Here is a 22,507-nt window from a genome sequence, read left to right as displayed (position 1 = left end):
ACTCATCTGACAAAGGGCTAATATCCAGAATCTACAATGAACTCAACAAATTTACAAGAAAAAAACAAACAACCCCATCAAAAAGTGGGCAAAGGACATGAACAGACACTTCGCAAAAGAAGACATTTATGCAGCCAAAAAACACATGAAGAAATGCTCATCATCACTGGCCATCAGAGAAATGCAAATCAAAACCACAGTGAGATACCATCTCACACCAGTTAGAATGGCCATCATTAAAAAGTCAGGAAACAACAGGTGCTGGAGAGGATGTGGAGAAATAGGAACACTTTTACACTGTTGGTGGGACTGTAAACTGGTTCAACCATTGTGGAAGTCAGTGTGGCGATTCCTCAGGGATCTCGAACTAGAAATACCATTTGACCCAGCCATCCCATTACTGGGTATATACCCAAAGGACTATAGATCATGCTGCTATAAAGACACATGCACACATATGTTTATTGCGGCACTATTCACAATAGCAAAGAGTTGGAACCAACCCAAATGTCCAACAACGATAGACTGGATTAAGAAAATGTGGCACATATACACCATGAAATACTATGCAGCCATAAAAAATGATGAGTTAATGTCCTTTGTAGGGACATGGATGAAACTGGAAAACATCATTCTCAGTAAACTATTGCAAGGACAAAAAACTAAACACCGCATGTGCTCACTCATAGGTGGGAATTGAACAATGAGAACTCATGGACACAGGAAGGGGAACATCACACTCGGGGGACTGTTGTGGGGTGGGGGGAGGGGAGAGGGACAGCATTAGGAGATATAACTAATGCTAAATGACGAGTTAATGGGTGCAGCAAAACAACATGGCACATGGATACATATGTAACAAACCTGTACATTGTGCACATGTACCCTAAAACCTAAAGTATAAAAAAAAAAAAAAAAAAAAGAAATGTGAATCGCTTTCTAAGGGTCATAGGGAGAAAAGCAGTAATATGATAGGTCTGTGTCTTACAAATTAAAGAGAGAAGCAGGGTTACTGAAACTTCAAAACCCCACAAAACTTTAAAAAAATCATTTTATCATCAAACAAAATACCCAGATTTCTCAGACTGGCCGATGGTATACCGCAGAGTAGGACATCTGGTCTTGTGCCTCAAGGAGCTCATGCTAAAAATTGCCTACCAAGAGTTTTGATTTTACTATTGTAGTTTGTTTTGTTATTTCAGTGTACCTGAAGTAAATAGTAGTGTTAATGCTAGTAAGCCTCTGAGGCAATATGATTCTCAGACTTTTTGGGGGGCCATGCCTGAGGAATGACATCCTCCTTCTGGCTCTTCCAGGGGCTCAGCCAGAAGCCCTAACTCTCCTCCTCCTCTCTATTCCCTTCCCCAAAGAAACCTACCTGAATGCAAGGAGTCTGCCTGCCATTATTATACTGATAACCTTAAGTCTGTTTCTGCTTATATTTTATATAAAATTATTTACTGTTTATTAGTTACCTATTTTAAATAATTATTTATAATATGTCTCAGAACCATCAATATCCTAAATTATGGTTCTTACTAATCAGTATTATGAGAGAAAACACAGATTGCAGTTGAGTCCATAGCATAAAGATTTTGTCATCTACGTTCATGAGAGGATATTGGTATATAGTTTTATTTTTTTAATTGTCTTTTTCTGTTTTTGATACCACAGTTATACTAGTTTCATAAAATTGGTAAGCATGCTATTTTCTACATTCTAGGAGAAAATGTCTGCAATTGGTATTAATTCTTTAAATATTTGGTAGGAATCACTAGTGAAACCATCTGGGCCTGCAGATTTCTTTTTGGGCAGTTTTCAAATTACAAATTCTATGTTCTAAATATTTACAGGGCTATTCAAATTATCTATGTCATATTGGGTGAATTTAAATACTTTGTGTATTTCAATTAATTGGTCAATTCCCTCTACGTTGTTAAGTTTATATGTGTAGAGTTGTCTGTATATTCCCTTATCCTTTTTCATGTTTGTAGTGATTTTGCCTGTTTCATCTCTGATATTGTCATCTGCACCTCCTTTCTTTTTTGTGCGAATCTTGCTAGAGATTTGTCGATTTAAAAAAAATCTTCTTGGCCGGGCGCAGTGGCTCACGTCTGTAATCCCAGCACTTTGGGAGGCCAAGGCAGGCAGATCACGAGGTCAAGAGATCAAGACCATCCTGACTAACATGGTGAAACCCCCTCTCTACTAAAAATATAAAAAAAAATTAGGCATGGTGGCGTGCGCCTGTAATCCCAGCTACTTGGGAGGGTGAGGCAGGAGTATCGCTTGAATCCGGAAGGCAGAGGTTGCAGTGAGCCGAGATCTCGCCACTGCACTCCAGCCTGGTGACGGAGTGAGACTCCGTCTCAAAAAAAAAAAAAAACTTTTCACAGAACCAGCCTTGTTTTATTGATTTTTCTCCATTGTTCTTCTGTTTTCTTTTTCTTTCTTTCTTTTTTTTTTTTTTGAGACAGAGTTTCACTCTTGTTGCCCAGGCTGGAGCTCAATGGCGCAATCTCAGCTCACCGCAACCTCCGCCTCCCGGGTTCAAACGATTCTCCTGCCTCAGCCTCTCGAGTAGCTGGGATTACAGGCACGCACCACCACTCCTGGCTAATTTTGTATTTTTAGTAGAGATGGGGTTTCTCCATGTTGGTCAGGCTGGTCTCGAACTCCCGACCTCAGGTGATCCGCCCTCCTCGGCCTCCCAAAGTGCTGGGATTACGGGCGTGAGCCACCACGCCCAGACTGTTTTTCTGTTTTCAATATTACCAATACCTGCTATAATCTTCTGTTTTAAAAAGTTGGCTTTTTCTGACATTGCTCTGTCAGGAAAAGGGGTAGGGCCCAGCCTGGTTACTGCCAAGTGGGGGTCAAAGTCCAGGTTCCCCACTCTGTGGCCACCTAAGAAGGGATTGTTCCTTGGTGGCTGGGTGGGAAGGGAAGTTCCCCATTTGGCCTCCACTGACACTGCAGGGGCAGGAGCTTCATTAGGGGCTGGAGATGAAAGCCCTAAATCCCTACATGGCCTTTTCTGACACAACCCCAGTGAGGGTGTGGGGTGCCTCTTTAGCCTCATGAGCATAGAAGTCTAGGCTCCCCATTCAGCCTTTGCTGTTGTGGGTTGGGGAGGAACCTCAGGTTTTTCTGTGGTGTTTGGCTAAAGGAGAGAAGTCAGTGTCCACCAGTTTTCTATTATATCTCGCTATGCTGCCCTTTACTGGTACTTTGGTTAGAGAAAGCAGATTTTATTTGGGCTTTTTCAGTCTGTAGTCATTGGTGTTTCCAGGTTGCCAGCTTCTTCATTTCTAAGTCTGGGATTTATGAGGCAAAAAGAAAATTCAGGACACTCACCACCATTTTTTCCTTCTGAGAACCCTAGCCAGTCTGTCTTCTGAGCTCTTTTCAGGGTCTTATGTTTCTCTTAGCTATAATGTCCAAAGATTTTTATTGTACTTAGCAGGAGGAATAGGGCAAAGTACATATATACAATCTTCCTGGAAGTGGAATTATCCCCAAGTATATTTTATAACCAAATTGATTTAGTTCAGGCCCCATGAAAATGTAGTATTACAATATTAAATTAGATCAAAATTTTAATATAAAGTCACTTTATAGATCAATGTTACATAACTAAACTTTCCTCTTTTCTTCTAGTATTTTAATGGCAATTCAGATGCCTCTACAATAAAAGAGAATCAGTTTGACCCACCTATTGTGGCTAGATATATTAGGATCTCTCCAACTCGAGCCTATAACAGACCTACCCTTCGATTGGAGCTGCAAGGTTGTGAGGTAAACGGTAAGGTACAAAGATGCATTATTTTCTCACTGCCACTCAAAGAATCAAGATTTGGGAGATATAGGAGAATGAGTAGAATTTTTAGTTCTTTTCAGTGATTTAGGCTCCTAGGAAAACCTTTGTGAAACAGAGGTTCTACTCAGGTAAACTCTCAGTGTGATCTAGGCCAAGAATGGTTCTGCCAATCAGAGGGCCGACAGCATATCTGTGAAGAAAGTGCCTGGATTATATAGACACATCACAACTCTCCAAGGAAGGACTCTAATTTGGAATTACCTCCATCAGCCCATTTTCAGTAAGAACTACCTGAGATACAAACTAGGCCTTACTCTTCCAAAGTCTTCCAGGTCACTCAGACTTCAATGTCATGACAGTATCTGGCAACATCACTGCCATAGATGTGGTGTTCAATAAGTGTTTTTGAAATCTGAATTGGCTTCCCAACTTCCTGAAACCACAATTCTTCTTTATATTTTCTTTCATACCCTATGTAGGTACTCAAGTCTTTTCTATGTTAGCTGCTATTTCTCAGGGGCTGTAATGTGACCTGTGGTATAAATAAATCCAGGTAATCATAAATGGTCATAATACAATTCTACTACATATAACAAGGATGTTTAAGAGTCTTAACTGTTCTTCTTGGACTCTTAAAGCAGTGGTTTCCAATATTTTTTACTTCAAAGCACACAAAGAAAATAATATCTGCTTGGCATTCTGAGGTAAAAGAATGAAGCAATAAACCTAAGGCTTGGCTGATCCAGGCCCCACTTGGCTGCTCAAGGGCTGGAAGTGGGAAGAGGGATCAATAAATAGGCACACTAGAAACCTGCCGTGGCACACCTGTCAGGAGTTGCAGTACTTCCCTTTTGGTGAAGAGAAGCCGCCATGATTCACAATGGAGAAAGTAGCTGAACCCTGGAATCAGTTTCCTATTGAAGCAGATAATGAATGGCACAGTATACCCTTGGATGGATATGGGTGTTTTGCCAGATAGCAGTAGTCTATAACATCTCCCAAATAAAACACAAATCTTGTATCGGCAGAACCACTCCTTGAAACAGTTCCATAAGTCATTGTGTTTTTTTCTTTCCCTATGGTATAAATAGATTTGTTCAGATCCTAATAAACTACCCTAAAATGTGACATTCAACTCTGCTAACTTATGTAAAACATCTATTTTTTATACAAGCAGCATTATTTTCTTCTCATTCTTTTTTTGATACTTAGGTAATTATTAGCAGCGGGTATTATTTTTAGGACTCTTTTTTTTTTTTCATGGAGAAAGTAAGGCATCACTTCAAGAAAATTTCTGCATGATTTACCAACAAGAACAAAGTGTCACAGAGATGATGGGCGGTCAGCCAGGTTCACTCACTAGCTGTGTTTCTTACAGTCACAGGTCTGCCTTGCTGCCTATGATATTCAAATTACACCTTGGAAAAATTCCAAAGGGTACATAACTTGAATTACCCTCTAAGGGTTGAAACAGAAAATATTAAATAGTGACTGAGGGACCATTGTATCTTCTTTGTAGCTTTTGTTAGAAGAAACAGAGTATTTTTTTATATAGATAGTTTAGGATTATTGTCACCTGAAAGCAAAGACCAAAGTTTCCAAGACTCTCAGAAGGAGGAAGTGAGTTTAAATGTTTAGAACATGGTATTTGGTATCAGATTGTCTGAACTCAATTCAGTTTCTGATTCTTGTGACTGCGTTACCTTAGACAAGTTACTGTGTTTTGGCTGTACTAAAATGGAGAAATTTATGAGCATTAAAAAATACATGTAAAGCCTGAGAACAGTATTTGGCACTTGGATTCAATAAATCTTCATTGTTGTGGTTATTGTTTTTGTCATTCGTTGGTAGTAATATTATTTCTTATCTCCTCTGCAGTGCAAAATGCCATGCAGGGAATATTGGTGTGTAATTAATCATATTACTTTTCTTTCGATAGGATGTTCCACACCCCTGGGTATGGAAAATGGAAAGATAGAAAACAAGCAAATCACAGCTTCTTCGTTTAAAAAATCTTGGTGGGGAGATTACTGGGAACCCTTCCGTGCCCGTCTGAATGCCCAGGGACGTGTGAATGCCTGGCAAGCCAAGGTCAAGTATACTCTATGCATGGTGTTCTCTTAGCGCTCCAGAAGAAAGCAAAGGCCCTCACTACCGCAAACATGGAGGATCTGGGAAGCAGGAGTATTTTAATCTGTTTCTGCAGATTAAAATCCTAGGTCCAAGAGTCTAGGATGTCTGTGGACTTGAGAGCTTCGACTATAACTTTGTCTCAGAGAGAAGTCATTTATCATCTCTGTGGTTTTTGGTCTAGTCTTGATTTAAACCAATAATAAGCAAATTAATTTTTCTGCAAAGGGACAGATAGTAAATATTTAGTCTTTGTGGGCCATACATTCTCTGCCATAACTACTCAACTCTGCCATTGTAGCAGTAAAGTAGCCATAAACAATATGTAAATGAATGAGCTGGCTGTGTTCTAATAAAACTTTGTTTACAAAAACAGGCAGCGGGCCAAATTTGGCCCATGGATCGTAGTTTGCCAACTCCTCATTTAGACAGCTTACCTTAGTGATAAACAAATGGTTTAGATTTGCAACATCATCTCTTATTTTTTCTTTACAATTTAGCAATATTTTTTCATTTTCTTAAATGAAATGTCATTTAAACTTTTTTGTTCTCTTCCCCGCCCTCCTTATTTTAAGAGCTTTGTGATATTCCTTGCGACAACTAGAAGCATAGTAAAATGTTGCAAAACCAGAGTTATAAAATCAGTGATCTAAGTTAAACAAACACCTTCCAGAGAGTTATACTGTCCCTGATATTAGCCCGCTGAGTAATTCAGGTGATTTAATTTGGGGGTAACTCTTAATAGTTGGCTCATTTTTATTAATTCTTTAAATGACCTGAGATATCAGAATGGCATGGATAACTTGATGATCCCTTCAGCCAACTAAATCCAAATTCCCTACTTTCTATCCTCATATCTCCCTCCCTTAAGATACCTACACTCCAATTTCCTGACTTTCTATAGAATTCCAGGACCTATCCTTAAATTAGGCCACCAGAAAGGAAAAAAGAATTGTGGTGCTGGTGGGGTAAATAGAAAAGATTGGATTCCACACAGTCTTGGGAACTGATATCTGTGTCTTGAAACTCATTCTGGCCCAATACGGAATCACAGAATGTTACCGTAGCAAGGAGCAAAGCATGTGGTCTAGATTTTTCCTTTTTATTCTAAATACACAAGAGATTAAATAATTTTAGCTTAGTTTGGTAGCAGAATCAGGACTAGAATCCCATTCTCCCAGTAAACAGGCCATGCTCCTTCCACCATTTGAAGCAGCCCAAATACCTCATTTTGCAATTTTGCAGAGGGCAAAGCTGACACCCAGAGAAGTTAAAATAATAAAAATAGTCTCATATTACATTTATATAATTTATGTAGCAATATAAATAAGAATTAAAGAGATGTTATCGAATTCTTTTTCAGATGACTCTTTAGACTTGTTCATGGTATAACCTTGTCACTCCATACTTCATTTAACAATCTTTTAAAAAAAACCTGCACTCTCTATAATTTGCTCTTAGTCTTTGTGATATAACAAAGGCCTCAAAGATAAAATGCTAATTTTTAATAATGTCATTTCAAAGTGAGAATTCGGGATCAGAAATATGTGTTTTACTTAACCCCCTTCCATTCACATGAAATGTCTTTCTTTATATGGTCTCTTTAGAGAGGTTGAAAATCAAAGCTGGACACATGCAAGGATGTACATAGATGCTGTTCTCTCCATAACTAAAATGTCTCTACCTCTTTTATGCCTGTGAAAAGGCATAAAGGTGAAAACCTCTAGCTGGTTATACTCTGTATCACTGGTACAACCTTGATATGAAGACACACTAAGATACCACCCAGATGTCACTAGAGGATGTTATAGACTTAAAAGTTTTCTAATATAATCATTCTAATTCAGTTAATTTGCCTTTAAAATACATATAGCATGTGAATTTTTGTATATACACATATATACCCATACACCTAATATCTACACATACACATATGTATGTGTGGGTGATGTTGAAGAAACATATCAATATTATTTCCTTTAGAATTGAATGAGGTTATGGTAGATGATAAATCTCCCAAAGGTAAAAATTTATCTCAGATTACTCTAAAACTCAGTTTAGACCTTTTGATCTTTCTCCAAATGCATATCACCAACCATGTGATTAGGCATTTTGTTAGGCCAGAGACAGGACAATAACTGTACTGTGTATCAAGCTCTACTTATGGTTTTATCAGGTCTCTCAAATATTACATTTATTTGAAATAGTAGAAGAAATTGAACTATTTCTGCTATTTGACATTAACGGGGGGAAGAGAAGTTGTGTTTTGTAAAATAGCTGAAAATAGAGAGAAGATGCTATCTAATTATTTCCCAGATAACCCTGCAGCGATATTACCAGAGTATTTAAAGAAATTTGCTTAAGAAAATAATATTTACAGATAATTTAGCAATTTAATAATTTTTCCAAATAAAGCTCATTTATTCATTCATTTATTCAACAACTATTTATTGAACACCAACTGGGTGTCTTAACATTGTGGTGAGTACCAGGAAACAAAATGAAATAAGCCTCTACCCTCAAGCAGTAAGGAATGCTAAGAAGGAAACAATTATAGTACAATGTGTGAAATACCTCAATAAAAATTTACACACATATTGTGGCAACGAAGAAGAAAGAGGGAAAGCTTCTAGGAGACAGTGAATCCTAAGGGATAAGATAGAACAAAATCCTTCTGAGCTCTGTGCTTTTTTGCATATCTTGGTCTAAAAAAAAGGCAAAGGTTTTAACATCTTCCTTATCTATGTGTTTTTGTCATTTTCACAGGCAAACAACAATAAGCAGTGGCTAGAAATTGATCTACTCAAGATCAAGAAGATAACAGCAATTATAACACAGGGCTGCAAGTCTCTGTCCTCTGAAATGTATGTAAAGAGCTATACCATCCACTACAGTGACCAGGGAGTGGAATGGAAACCATACAGGCTGAAATCCTCCATGGTGGACAAGGTAGAGTGGCATCTGGGCAAAGAGAAAGCAATCTGAAGACTGTGCTATAATGAGAATAACAGTATTTTGCATTTAACAAATATGCAGTGACATGTACCACCTCTTTAAGTCTTCTAAATCTTAGTTCTTCAGGTGCCTGGTCTCAGACAAACTCCTGATTGTCTGTTTTGGTTTGTTTTATTTCTCACTACACCAGGTTGCCCTCATAGGAGGATAAATATCATTGTCATAAAAAAATAGTGATTTTATTTCTGGTGTGTGTAAACCTTGGGGAACTTGCTGGTGATGGAGGGAGGGAAGTTATACACTGTAGTTGAGGATATAAGTACATGCCAACAAGAATAAATAAATTAAAATGCATGGTCACATTTTAAATGTTAGCAATAATTAACCATTTATTGATGGCCACTTCCTGGCACTTACTATGCACTTACGTTGACATACATTTTTCAATATTTACAATGACTTCTGTGAGGTAAAATTTTATTATCCTTATTTTGCCGATGAGGAAATGAAGAATCAGAGAATAAGTAACTTTTTCAGTCATACAGCTAATACAAAGGGGCTAAAGGCAGAAATGGTTTTGCAGCTGCTCCCCAGCACCATGTGAGACCTGTTTATTTTTCCCCAATTTAAGTCAGATCACTGGTGAGATGAAATCTATCTGGCATGTGATTTCATAACTGATAGAGGATCATGTATGTGATAGTGTTCTATGTGTTCTTTGATATGCTCATTTTGAGCTAATAGGAGAAAACATTTTCTGGGTTGGGCATGATGGCTCATGTCTGCAATGCCAGCACTTAGGAAGGCTGAGGTGAGAGGATTACTTGAGCCCAGGAGTTTAAGGCTGCAGTGAGCCATGATTGTGCCACTGGACTCAAGCCTGGGCAACAGAATAAGACCCTGTCTTAAAAAAACAAAAACAAAAACAAAAAAACCTTATCCATTTATGCGGTCATTAAAGATTTTCTCTTATTTTGCTTTCAGATTTTTGAAGGAAATACTAATACCAAAGGACATGTGAAGAACTTTTTCAACCCCCCAATCATTTCCAGGTTTATCCGTGTCATTCCTAAAACATGGAATCAAAGTATTGCACTTCGCCTGGAACTCTTTGGCTGTGATATTTACTAGAATTGAATATTCAAAAATCCCTGGAAGAGACTCTTTAAGACCTTAAACCATTTAGAATGGGCAATGTATTTTACACTGTGTTAAATGTTAACAGTTTTCCACTATTTCTCTTTTTTTTTCTATTAGTGAATAAAATTTTATACAAGAAGCTTTTATAATGTAACTCCTTGCTACCAGTAAGTAAGATAATGGCTATTACTTCTGCATTAATTTGAATACAGATAGGAAAATATCAAGAACCAACAAGAAAAGGGCTTATCTTTCTTAATGATTAAAAATGCTATTAAGTAATATTTATGTAGTTAAAATGCTTCATTATAACTCTTTTAAATCCTATATACACTAATAAAACAGATATTACTTTAAATAATAATTGATAGACCTGGTAACTTTCATTCCTACATTTTTCTTTAGAATAATTATGACTTAAGAGCAAAGGAAACAAACACATGATTTTTTAATGGTTTTTCTTGACAGTGAAGAGAAAAACAATATTATCAAATAAAATAAGTACTTAAAATATCCTGTCTTTCCTATATAACAATGATTTTTCTGACTTTCCATGAGTAAAGAAACAGCCAAGCATCTTTTCAGTAGCCCCATTGAAATTGTGAATCCGTCCTGGTCTCCCTAAGGACTGCACACATTGATATTCAAGGTTGGTGGTCATTACATATGGAACAGAACTAAAATAACCATGGTAGAACTGAATGTGTAATGTTGGCTTTATTCTAGCTGGTACTACATGGCACACAGTTTCAAAACATAATTTCACCTACGGGAAAGCTCAGACCTGTAAAACAGAGCATGGGAACTGCTGGTCTAAATGCAGTTGTTCCTGCTCAAAGAGACCTCTGGCCAAACTGGCAAGCAGTTAAAGTTTACTTTCAGGGCCCTCCTCTCTATGGCCTCAACTTCCTCCTCTCTCTTCTTCCAGCAACTTCCCCTTTCATCATTTCTTTCCCTGGGGACTTGGCATTCAGTGATCCTGTAGATATTGCACAACTGGGCAAACTTTAGACATCCTTAAAGTCACATGAGATAGACAGTCATTTGGGATGTCTGAAATAAACCATCACAAAACTTAGTGTTAAAACAGCAACCAAAAAAAATTTATGTGAGATTATGGATATGTTACTTAGCTTGATTTAATCATCCCATAACGTGTACATATATCAAAATGTTATGTATACCATAAATATACACAATTTTATCAACGGAATTCATAACAATCTCTCAGGCCACAGTGCAATCAAATTAGAACTCAGGATTAAGAAACTCACTCAAAACCACACAACTACATGGAAACTGAACAACCTGCTCCTGAATGACTACTGGGTAAATAATGAAATTAAGGCAGAAATAAATAAGTTCTTTAAAACCAATGAGAACAAAGAGATAACATACCAGAATCTCTAGGAAACAGGGCTTCGCTTTTGCCGCATTCCATTTGTTGTGAACACAAATTACAGGCCAGTCTAGATTCAACATAGAAGGGAACTGCATAAGGACCACATACCAGGAGGCATAATTCACTGGGAGCATCTTTAGCAACTACCAGAGTTACCTGTTGCCCATACCAGTGGGGTAAGCCCTATGAATGTATATGAGAGTTTCAAACATCCACAAAACATTGGCTTTCTAATATTTGTATTCCCACTATTCCTTTCTTTTCATGATTCATGTCATTGTCCCATCAACATTTCTAAGATTTCCATTCTGTTATGAGCAAAAGAGAATGTTAGAAGGTAGGGGAAACATTTCTTTGTTTTCTACAGAGCCAGCCTCATGGATGTGTGTGATCTGTTCAGTTGCAAAGGGTCCCATGCTCAGAAGGACCACATGCTTAATTTAATGCTTTGCAGTTACCCTCTTGAAATCCTTTATTTTTTAAGAAGGAATTCAACGTTTCCATTTTTCAATGAACCCCACAAATTACACAGCTAGTCCTGGGCTTCTCTACTGTGAAATTGGGCAGGATCTCTCTTGATCTAGAATTTACTAAGGCATAATAGGGGCAAAAAAATCATATGAAATAATGGGGGGTAGGGAAGAGATGGGAATGGAGCATGAGATCCAGCTTTGTTATCCTCTACTTGAGAAAAATAAGGCACCAAAGATTAAACAACTTACCCAAGGATATTGCTTGTTAGTGTCAGAACTGAAACCAGAAACCAAATGATCATACCCCTAGCCTTTTAGTCTGGTTTCTCTTCCATAAAATGAAAATTATAATGTTTCTAATCCATTACTCAGACAGACATGAATATTAATTGATAATGACTATTAATTGATCTGGAAAATACTTGTTTGGGGATCAATAATATGTTTGGGCTATTATCTGATGCTGTGTAGAAATATTAAAACCCCTCTTATTTTGAAATAAAAAAGAATTTCTACTTTTTATTTCTCTCTCTGAACTCACTTAGATGAAATTACAAGTTTGGCTACATAGTACATCTCCAGTGACATAATCCACTGTTTGTTATAACTGGGTGCTATGGAAAGAAGTTAAATGACTCATGGTAGAATCATGACTTAAGAGAAACCAACAGATAGAATTCTAAACATTATTAGTCATTCTAATTGCAAGTTGGAAAAGAATAGCTGTGAATGTATCAAAAATATGAAAGGGCTAGAAGAAACATGAAATTATTTCTCCAGAATTCTTCCAAGTTATTAAAAGAAATAACAAACTCCATGACATTTTTATAATCATTTTGAATAAACACCATATTTTGAGTTCAGGGCCATTTTGGCAAACCCAGGGAAAAGCTCTTGCCAAATAGCTTGGATGTTCCCAAGAGCCATGAATATTTCATCATTTACTTCTCTGGACAGACCAGGAAGGAACAATTTACTAGGCAGTGAATTTTGGTTTTACAAAATATTGGCATATGCCCCAGTGCAGTGGGCCTAACACATACTTAAAAATATCTGATAGCTCCATGTTAGCATTTTTCTTGTTTTATTTTTCCTAATGGAGAAGTATTTTATGGAAAATTCTGAATGCCTAATTCTCCCAAGTTCATATATTCTCATAGCCTACAGATAGGGAAAGCTGTGGACAAAGACAAAATGATTATGTGGAATAATATTTACATGGTCAATGCCCAGATAACAAGGTTTTTCATATCCGAGTACTTAAGTTGTCGGGAAAGACTACAGAGCTTTAAGATTTTATTATCTCTGGCTTGTATGAACTATCCCCACCAAAACATATACATGTATTTTGCATTTGGTATATGTAAAGAAAACTTGATATTAACCTCTCTACATGTGCCATCATTTTAATTTTTAAAAAAGTATTAAGCTCATTCTATCTACACAACAAACCACTATGACAGGCATTGTAAGGGAGAGTATATAAGGGAAATAAATGACACTTCTCTGGCTTATTCAAATACATCATCTAGTTGCATAGAGAAGACAAACATAAGAAGCAAATAGACACTATGAGCCTATTAAGCCTAACAGATTACACCCTGAGTAAAGAAAAAGACAATTAGATGACTAGCCCTTGTGGGATGGAATCAGATGAAAACTTTTGCAGATGATTTAACCTAGGTGATTTGATATTAGATGTGTATGAAGGTAACCTGTGCAGAACTCCAAAGAAGAGAGGACTGGGATAAGGATCAATAAAAACCAGGATGAATAAGAGCTTTATGCTCAAATTCAGGGCCAGTTAAGCTTTCTCTGACATACCTACTCATTTTCCCTACCCACTCTATACAGTCTAATAATAACTTATCCATCTCCCTCCATCTCCTGTACCATGCCCATAAATCCAGTGTATGTGCAAGGTCAAAAGAAATAAGAGTTACCTGGGTAGAACTGATGATGTGAGGGTGGGGAAAGAGACAAAAACAGATACAATACATATCCCTAATCTCCAAATCGTGAATTACAGATGGTAGTGACCAGATTAAAAGTGGGTCACCTTTGGAAATGTTATGGAAGACACCCATGAGGAACAGGATTCTGACTTGCTTAGGGTGATAGGAGAATGACACTGGAGTGGGGAGAAGACGGGTAAAAGCATGTTGTATGTGAGAAATTGACTAATGGAGAGATGAGACGATCATTGAGGATGTTTAGACAAAAGAGTTCAAAGTTCTTATGTGATGGTTTTATTTTTACCAGTGGTCCACATCTAAACCACTTCTAATTCATCTGTACTTTCACGTTTTACACTTAGAATAAGCTTCTCAATGTCTTAGGAATGATGTGCAGTTAATTTCATACCCCACCTGCTTTTTATTGACAGGAAATTTGGTAATGGCTTTACCATCTTAGTTATCTCCACCTTGTATTGAAGTTCCTTCCTGCTGATTAAAAAGACTTTCTGAAAGTCTGGAATGTGGCAAACTTGTTTACAGATATGACAAGTAAAAATGTTTAAAAAGCTTTTCTTTTATGAATAGACTGGGAGAAATAGTGACAAAGGCTATAATTCTATGATTGGAATAGTATTGGTACATAGTAAGCATTGTATCAGTATTTATTATTAGCATTATGAAAATATGATATACTATGAATATAATGGTATTAATTACTAATATTAATTTCTACTATTCTCTAACACTTTTTAATACTGCTCATTACTTTTTTAGAAATTGTGGTAAAACACACATAAAAGTTACTCTTTAAGTGTACAATTCAGCGGCATTTTAAGTACATTCTCATTGTTGTGCAGCCATCACCACCATCCACTGCTCATTACTTCTTATTGCAGCTCTATTTTCTACCCATACTTGATGCTCTTCCCAGTAGGTGGCATGTCTGGTTCAACTGTACTTAGCCAGAGTTCTGAAGACATTCACATAGAGGCCAAGCTTTAATTATTCAGGCTAAACAAATAATTGAACAGCTTGCATGGACTTTTTTTCAGTGGGTTCAGCTGACCTAATTATGCTTTCCTCAGGGGTAGGGACTATTGGCATTAGTTTACATCTTGAGCCCACAGGCCTAGTATAGGATTCAGAAATTATCAAACTATCCACAAATTGGAAGATTTAAATAAAATCAAGTAAAAATTTTCTCTACAAAAAAAAAAATTAATTAGTTGCCAATGAAGGAGTTTAAATGGGAGAGGTAAATAAATTGTGCCAGAAAATAAACTAGAAAGAACAGTCAGCATGCTAGGTTATAGTAGATATTGTGAAACTGTACTTTTCTGCAATACACAAAGTAGGTCATTAAAAATTATTGGCTGGTGATGATAGTGTGGTTTGATATTTGCTAGCATTATGAAGAATCTTCTCTGCACTCCTAGCAGCTAGAATTTTAAATAAAAAGTTACATTTCTTCAGGTGGCAAAATAATTGTGAAACACAATGTTCTTAGCAGAAAATAAAACCCAAATGACTAAATACACGTATTTTTATGCATGTGTGAATGAATATATTTCTCTCTCATCTTGTCCCCCCAAGACTTAAGGTTGCTTAAAAAAAAACAAAAAATACTACTAGATGACATATGTTAGAAGTAGGGAAGAAAGCAAAACCAGAGGTAGAAATATAAACAGGAAGCAGAAAAAAAGCTAACAGGAAAATGCATATCATAAAGCTATCGACCTTGCTATGGGTGAACTTGGGTTTAAGTGAACTTTTTAAACAGCTAATGCACAAAAAAACCTTATCAGTTATACAATATAGTGTCCCCAAAAAATGTACAAAAGGAGCACACTTTTATTGAGACTGAAGTTAAAAATAAACTTCTCCCGAAGGTCCACAGAAAGAGGTCACTATGTAATGAGCAGAATGCCTTTAACAAGAGCAAATTATATCGGCTGCTTTCTGTGCAGAAGGTGCTGAGGACTTCCCACCAAAGCACAGTTCAGTAAAAACAAGTATTCAGAGGCCACTGCTGTGTGGTCCATGTGCAGGGGCTCTTTGCTGGTCTGGCTTAAGCCAAAGGTAGATTTTACAGCCTCTAAAAATCATTTTCCTTCAGGCAAAGGCTCATATCATAAATACTGTTTCTCTAAGGCATGATTTTGTTAGCTACTCTGTGACAATGAGCTCAAGATTGTGTACTCTGCAAGGTGTAGCAACTACATTTTTACAAAATTGTTATGTTCTTGCACCAGATTCTATCATAAGCAAATGGCAATAGAAGCCAAATGTTTCAGAACAATTAATGGAAAAAAACGTAAATAGAGAAAATTATTTTTATTAATCTAATTTCTTTCCTGCTATTTTGGAAAACAGCATCTTTCTGTTTTGGGGGTAGAACACCTTAATCCAGTTCACAGACTAGATGGCAAAGATATCAACATTCAAACATATGTATAATCTAGTTCTTATTTATACTTCATTTAGCATAAATTAAGTTTCTAATAATCATCTTTCTTAAAAGTGAACATAGCATGTTTGGAGTTTTTCAAGTCAATTAAACAGATGTTTCTTGTTAATCATTTATAGAAAAGGAGGTTTTAGTTACTGCAAAGAATAGTCCCTGGCAGAGCCCTCAAAGATCTAACAAACTTATTTACACATTTTCAGTTATTAAGTCCTGGTTTGAGTAATTACCTATTATTTTCTTCATAATTACTGGCTTCTTAATATTTTGTGGTGTGTTGTCATATTAACACTAAGTACAATGGACTCTAAAAAAAGTCTCTCTCAGATTTGAAATAGTTTGGACTATAACCTAGATTTTGAAACACAAATATGAGCTCCCTATATAAGATATTTGCTTTAAGAAGGTCCCATTTATCAAGATTAAAGCTTTGCAAATAAAACCAGGTTTATATTTAACTACCTTTCCCCATCCTCCTCCTGAATGCACTCATTTCCCTAATACTTTACTCATTATGCTTTTTCGACACTCACAAAAAAACACAACTTTTTCTCCTTTTTTATACTAAGATAACTTCTTTTTTATTTTATTTTACTTTAAGTTCTGGGATACATGTGCAGGTTTGTTACAAAGGCATAAATGTGCCATGGTGGTTTGCTGCACCTATCAACCTGTCATCAAGGTTTTAAGCCCTGCATGCATTAGGTATTTGTCCTAATGCTCTCCCTCCCCTTGCCCCCCAACCCCTAACAGGCCTTGGTGTGTGATGTTCCCCTCCCTGTGTCTATGTGTTCTCATTATTCAACTCCCAATTATGAGTGAGAACATGGGGTGTTTGGTCTTCTGTTCCTACGTTAGTTTGCTGAGAATGATGGCTTCCAGCTTCATCCATGTCCCTGCAAAGGACATGAACTCATTCTTTTTTATGTCTACACAGTATTCCATGGTGCATATGTGCCACATTTTCTTTATCCAGTCTGTCATTGATGGGCATTTGTGTTGGTCCCAAGTCATTGCTATTGTAAACAGTGATGCAATTAACATACATGTGCATGTGTCTTTATAGCAGAATGATTTATATTCCTTTGGGTATACACCCAGTAATGGGATTGCTGGGTCCAGTGGTATTTCTGATTCTATATCCTTGAGGAATCACCACACTGTCTTCCACAATGGTGGAACTAATTTACACCCCTACCCACAGTGTAAAAGCGTTCCGATTTCTCCACGGCCTTGCCAGCATCTATTGTTTCCTGACTTTTTAATAATCACCGTTCTAACTGGTATGAGATGGTATCTCATTGTGGTTTTGATTTGCATTTCTCTAATAACCAGTGATGATGAGCTTTTTTTCTATATGTTTGTTGGCCGCACAAATGTCTTCTTTTGAGAAGTTATCTGTTCATATCCTTCGCCTATGTTTTGATGGGGTTGTTTTTTTCTTGTAAATTTAAGTTCCTTGTAGATTCTGGATATTAGACCTTTGTCAGATGGGTAGATTGCAAAAATTTTCTCCCATTCTGAGGTTTCCTGTTTACCCTGATAGTTTCTTTTGCTGTGCAGAAGCTCTTTAGTTTAATTTGATCCCATTTGTCAATTTTGCCTTTTGTTGCAGTTGCTTTTGTCGTTTTAGTCATGAATTCTTTGCTCATGCCTATGTCCTGAATAGTATTGCCTAGGTTTTCTTCTAGGGTTTTTATGGTTTTCGGTTTAACATTTAAGTATTTAATCCATCTTGAGTTAATTTTTGTATAAGATGTAAGGAAGGGGTCCAGCTTCTGTCTTCCACATATGGCTAGCCAGTTTTCCCAGCACCATTTATTAAATAGGGAATCCTTTCCCCATTTCTTGTTTTTGGCAGGTTTGTCGAAGATCAGATGGTTGTAGATGTTTGGTGTTACTTCTGAGGTCTCTATTGTGTTCCGTTGGTCTATATATCTGTTTTGGTACCAGTACCATGCTGTTTTGGTTACTGTAGCCTTGTGGTATAGTTTGGAGTCAGGTAGCGTAATGCCTCCAGTTTTGTTCTTTTTGCTTAGAAGTCTCTTGGCTATACAGGCTTTTTGTTCCATATGAAATTTAGTTTTTTCTAATTCTGAGAAGAAAGTCAATGGTAGCTTGATGGGAATAACATTGAATCTATACCTTACCTTGGGCAGTATGGCCATTTTCACGATATTGATTCTTCCTATCCATGAGCATGGAATGTTTTTCCATTTGTTTGTGTCCTTTCTTATTTCCTTGAGCAGTCGTTTGTAGTTCTCCTTGAAGAGATCCTTTACGTCCCTTCTAAGTTGTATTCCGAGGTATTTTATTCTCTTTGTAGCAATTGTGAATGGGAGTTCATTCATAATTTGGCTCTCTGCTTGTCTATTATTGGTGTATAGGAATGCTTGTTATTTTTGCACATTGATTTTGTATCCTGAGACTTTGCTGAAATTGCTTATCAGCATAAGGAGATTTTGGGGCTGAGACTATGGGGTTTTCTAAATATTCAAACATGTCATCTGCAAACAGAGACAATTTGACTTCCTCTCTCCCTATTTAAATACCCTTTATTTCTTTCTTTTGCTTGATTGCCCTGGCCAGAACTTCCAATACTATGTTGAATAGGAGTGGTGACAGAGGTCATCCTTGTCTTGTGCTAGATTTCAAAAGGAATGCTTCTAGCTTTTGCCCATTCAGTATGATATTGGCTATGGATTTGTCATAAATAGCTCTTATTATTTTGAGATATGTTCCATCAGTACCCAGTTTATTGAGAGTTTTTAACATGAAGGGCTGTTGAATATTATTGAAGGCCTTTTTTGCATCTATTGAGGTAATCACGTGGTTTTTGTCATTGGTTCTGTTCGTGTGATGGATAACATTTATTGATTTGTGCATGTTGAACCCAGTCTTCCATCCCAGAGATGAAGTCAACTTGATTGTGGTGGATAAGCTTTTTGATGTGCTGTTGGACTTGGTTTGACAGCATTTTATTGAGGATTTTGGATACTGGCCTGAAATTTTCTTTTTTTGTTGTGTCTCTGCCAGGTTTTGGTATCAGGATGATGCTGGCCTCATGAATTGTGTTAGGGAGGAATCCCTCTTTTTCTATTGCTTGGAATAATTTCAGAAGGAATGGTACCAGCTCCACTTTGTATCTCTAGTAGAATTCTGCTGTGAATCAGTCTGATCCTGGGCTTTTTTTGGTTGGTAGGCTATTAATTACTGCCTCAATTTCAGAACTTGTTATTGGCCTATTCACGGATTTGACTTCTTCCTGGTTTAGTTTTGGGAAGATGTATGTGTCCAGGAATTTATCCACTTCTTCTAGATTTTCTAGTTTATTTGCATACAGGTGTTTATAGTATAAGAAAACTTCTTTTGAAGTAATCATTTTCATGAGCTATTTTGCTAAAACACATCTTGTCATCCTGTTTAGCTCCCTTTAGCATACTGGCCTATTTAACCTAATGCCATGCTTTTTAAACACCCTTTCTAATGATATTCTGCAGTTCCTTACAACCTAAATTTTCACGGATGTGGAGGGATGTTAAATTAGATTACGGCTTTTCCTAGAATATGTACGTAGAATACAAGGCCTCCCAATGATTTCTTAAATCCGTATCCTACTTCTTTATTTTCTTTCTGTGACCTTTGACCTGTCTCAGTTTTTGAACTATTAAGGAGCTAATAGTTAATTAATAATTAAACAGCAGCAGCTTTAGTTCTTCCTCTCTTCTTTTTTTCATTTTCTTTTTTCCCCAGAGGAAATTATTTTTTTTATCATGGCTTGTTATCCTTTTTCTTAGTATCTAAGCCTACATTCAATTAAAATTTTGCTTTATAGTCAAGACAAATATCTTTCTTATTATTATTATACTTTAAGTTCTAGGGTGCACAACGTGCAGGTTTGATACATAGGTACACATGTGCCATGTTGGTTTGCTGCACCAATCAACTCATCATTAACATTAGGTATTTCTCCTAATGCTATCCTTCCCCCAGCCACCCCACCTCCCGACAGGCCCCGGTGTGTGATGGTCCCTGCTCTGTGTCCAAGTGATCTCATTGTTCAGTTCCCACCTATGAGTGAGAACATGCAGTGTTTGGTTTTCTGTCCTTGTGAGAGTTTGCTGAGAATGATGGTTTCCAGCTTCATCCACGTCCCTGCAAAGGACATGAACTCATCCTTTTTTATGGCTGCAGAGTATTCCATGGTGTATATGTGCCACATTTTCTTAATCCAGTCTATAATCGATGGACATCTGGTTGGTTCTAAGTCTTTGCTATTGTGAATAGTGCCGCAATAAACATACGTGTGCATGTGTCTTTATGGTAGCATGATTTATAATCCTTTGGGTATATACCCAGTTGCAGGATCGCTGGGTCAAATGGTAATTCTAGTTCTAGATCTTTGGGGAATCACCACAGTGTCTTCCACAATGGTTGAACTAGTTTACACTCCCACCAATAGTGTAAAAGAGTTCCTATTTCTCCACATCCTCTCCTGCATCTGCTGTTTCCTGACTTTTTAATGATGGCCATTCTAACTGGTGTGAGATGGTATCTCATTGTGGTTTTGATTTGCATTTCTCTGATGACCAGTAATGATGAGCATTTTTTCATGTGTCTGTTGGCTGCATAGATGTCTTCTTTTGAGAAGTGTCTGGTCATATCCTTTGCCACCTTTTTGATGGGGTTGTTTTTTTCTTGTAAATTTGTTTGAGTTCTTTGTAGATTCTGGATATTAGCCCTTTGTCAGATGGGTAGATTGCAAAAATTTTCCCCCATTCTGTAGGTTGCCTGTTCTCTCTGATGGTAGTTTCTTTTGCTGTGCAGAAGCTCTTTAGTTTAATTAGATCCTATTTGTCTATTTTGGCTTTTGTTGCCATTGCTTTTGGTGTTTTAGTAATGAAGTCTTTGCCCATGCCTATATCCTGAATGGTATTGTGTAGGTTTTCTTCTAGGCTTTTTATGGTTTTAGGTCTATCATTTAAGTCTTTAATTCATCTTGAATTAATCTTTGTATAAGGTGTAAGGAAGGGATCTAGTTTCAGCTTTCTACATATGGCAAGTCAGTTTTCCCAGCACCATTTGTTAAATAGGGAATCCTTTCCCTATTGCTTTTTTTTTTTTGTCAGGTTTGTCAAAGATCAGATGGTTGTAGATGTTTGGTGTAATTTCTAAGGCCTCTGTTCTGTTCCATTGGTCTATATATTTCTGTTTTGGTACCAGCACCATGCTGTTTTGGTTACTGTAATCTTGTACTATAGTTTGAAGTCAGGTAGCATGATGCCTCCAGCTTTGTTCTTTTTGCTTAGGATTGTCTTGGCAATGTGGGCTCTTTTTTGGTTCCATATGAACTTTAAAGTAGTTTTTCCCAATTCTGTGAAGAAAGTCATTGGTAGCTTGGTGGGGATAGCATTGAATCTATAAATTACTTTGGGCAGTATGGCCATTTTCACGATATTGATTTTTCCTGTCCATGAGCATGGAATTTTCTTCCATTTGTTTGTGTCCTCTTTTATTTCCTTGAGCAGTGGTTTGTAGTTCTACTTGAAGAGATCTTTCACATCCCTTGTAAGTTGGATTCCTAGGTGTTTTGTTCTCTTTGTAGCAGTTGTGAATGGGAGTTCACTCATGATTGGTCTCTCTGTTTGTCTGTTAATGGTGTATAGGAATGCTTGTGATATTTGCACATTGATTTTGTATGCTGAGACTTTGCTGAAGTTGCTTATCAGCTTAAGGATGTTTTGGGCTGAGACAACGGGGTTTTCTAAATATACAATCATGCCATCTGCAAACAGGGACAATTTGACTTCCTCATTTCCTAATTGAATACCCTTTATTTCTTTCTCTTGCCTGATTGCCCTGGCCAGAACTTCCAACACTATGTTGAATAGGAGTGGTGAGAGAGGGCATCCTTGTCTTGTGCCAGTTTTCAAAGGGAATGCTTCCAGTTTTTGCCCATTATGATATTAGCTGTGGGTTTGTCATAAATAGCTCTTATTATTTTGAGATACATTCCACCAATACCTAGTTTATTCAGAGTTTTTAGCATGAAGGGCTGTTGAATTTTTTTGAAGGCCTTTTCTGCCTCTATTGAGATAATCATGTGGTTTTTGTCATTGGTTCTGTCTATGTGATGGATTACGTTTATTGACTTGTGTATGTTGA

At 37.0% G+C, this 22,507-nt stretch overlaps 1 protein-coding gene across 4 annotated transcripts in view; it reads left to right on the top strand.

Moving 5' to 3' along the window:
• F5 (coagulation factor V) overlaps positions 1-12,442 on the top strand; it is a 93,694-nt gene extending 81,252 nt beyond the window's left edge. For 3 of the 4 annotated variants that reach the window (XM_063627197.1, XM_063627196.1, XM_063627198.1), the window contains 4 exons: positions 3,661-3,805; positions 5,760-5,911; positions 8,717-8,899; positions 9,890-12,442. In XM_063627197.1, coding sequence (XP_063483267.1) covers positions 3,661-3,805; positions 5,760-5,911; positions 8,717-8,899; positions 9,890-10,036 — 627 coding nt within the window. In that variant the 3' untranslated portion in view covers positions 10,037-12,442. Of the gene's footprint in view, positions 1-3,660; positions 3,806-5,759; positions 5,912-8,716; positions 8,900-9,889 lie in introns of those variants that run through there. The other variant, XM_063627199.1, reaches the window with a different exon arrangement.
• Positions 12,443-22,507: the final 10,065 nt, after the last annotated feature.

Source organism: Symphalangus syndactylus, chromosome 12 (assembly GCF_028878055.3).
Source record: "Symphalangus syndactylus isolate Jambi chromosome 12, NHGRI_mSymSyn1-v2.1_pri, whole genome shotgun sequence".
Taxonomy (NCBI): domain Eukaryota; kingdom Metazoa; phylum Chordata; class Mammalia; order Primates; family Hylobatidae; genus Symphalangus; species Symphalangus syndactylus.
This window is presented reverse-complemented; position numbering and strand designations above follow the sequence as displayed.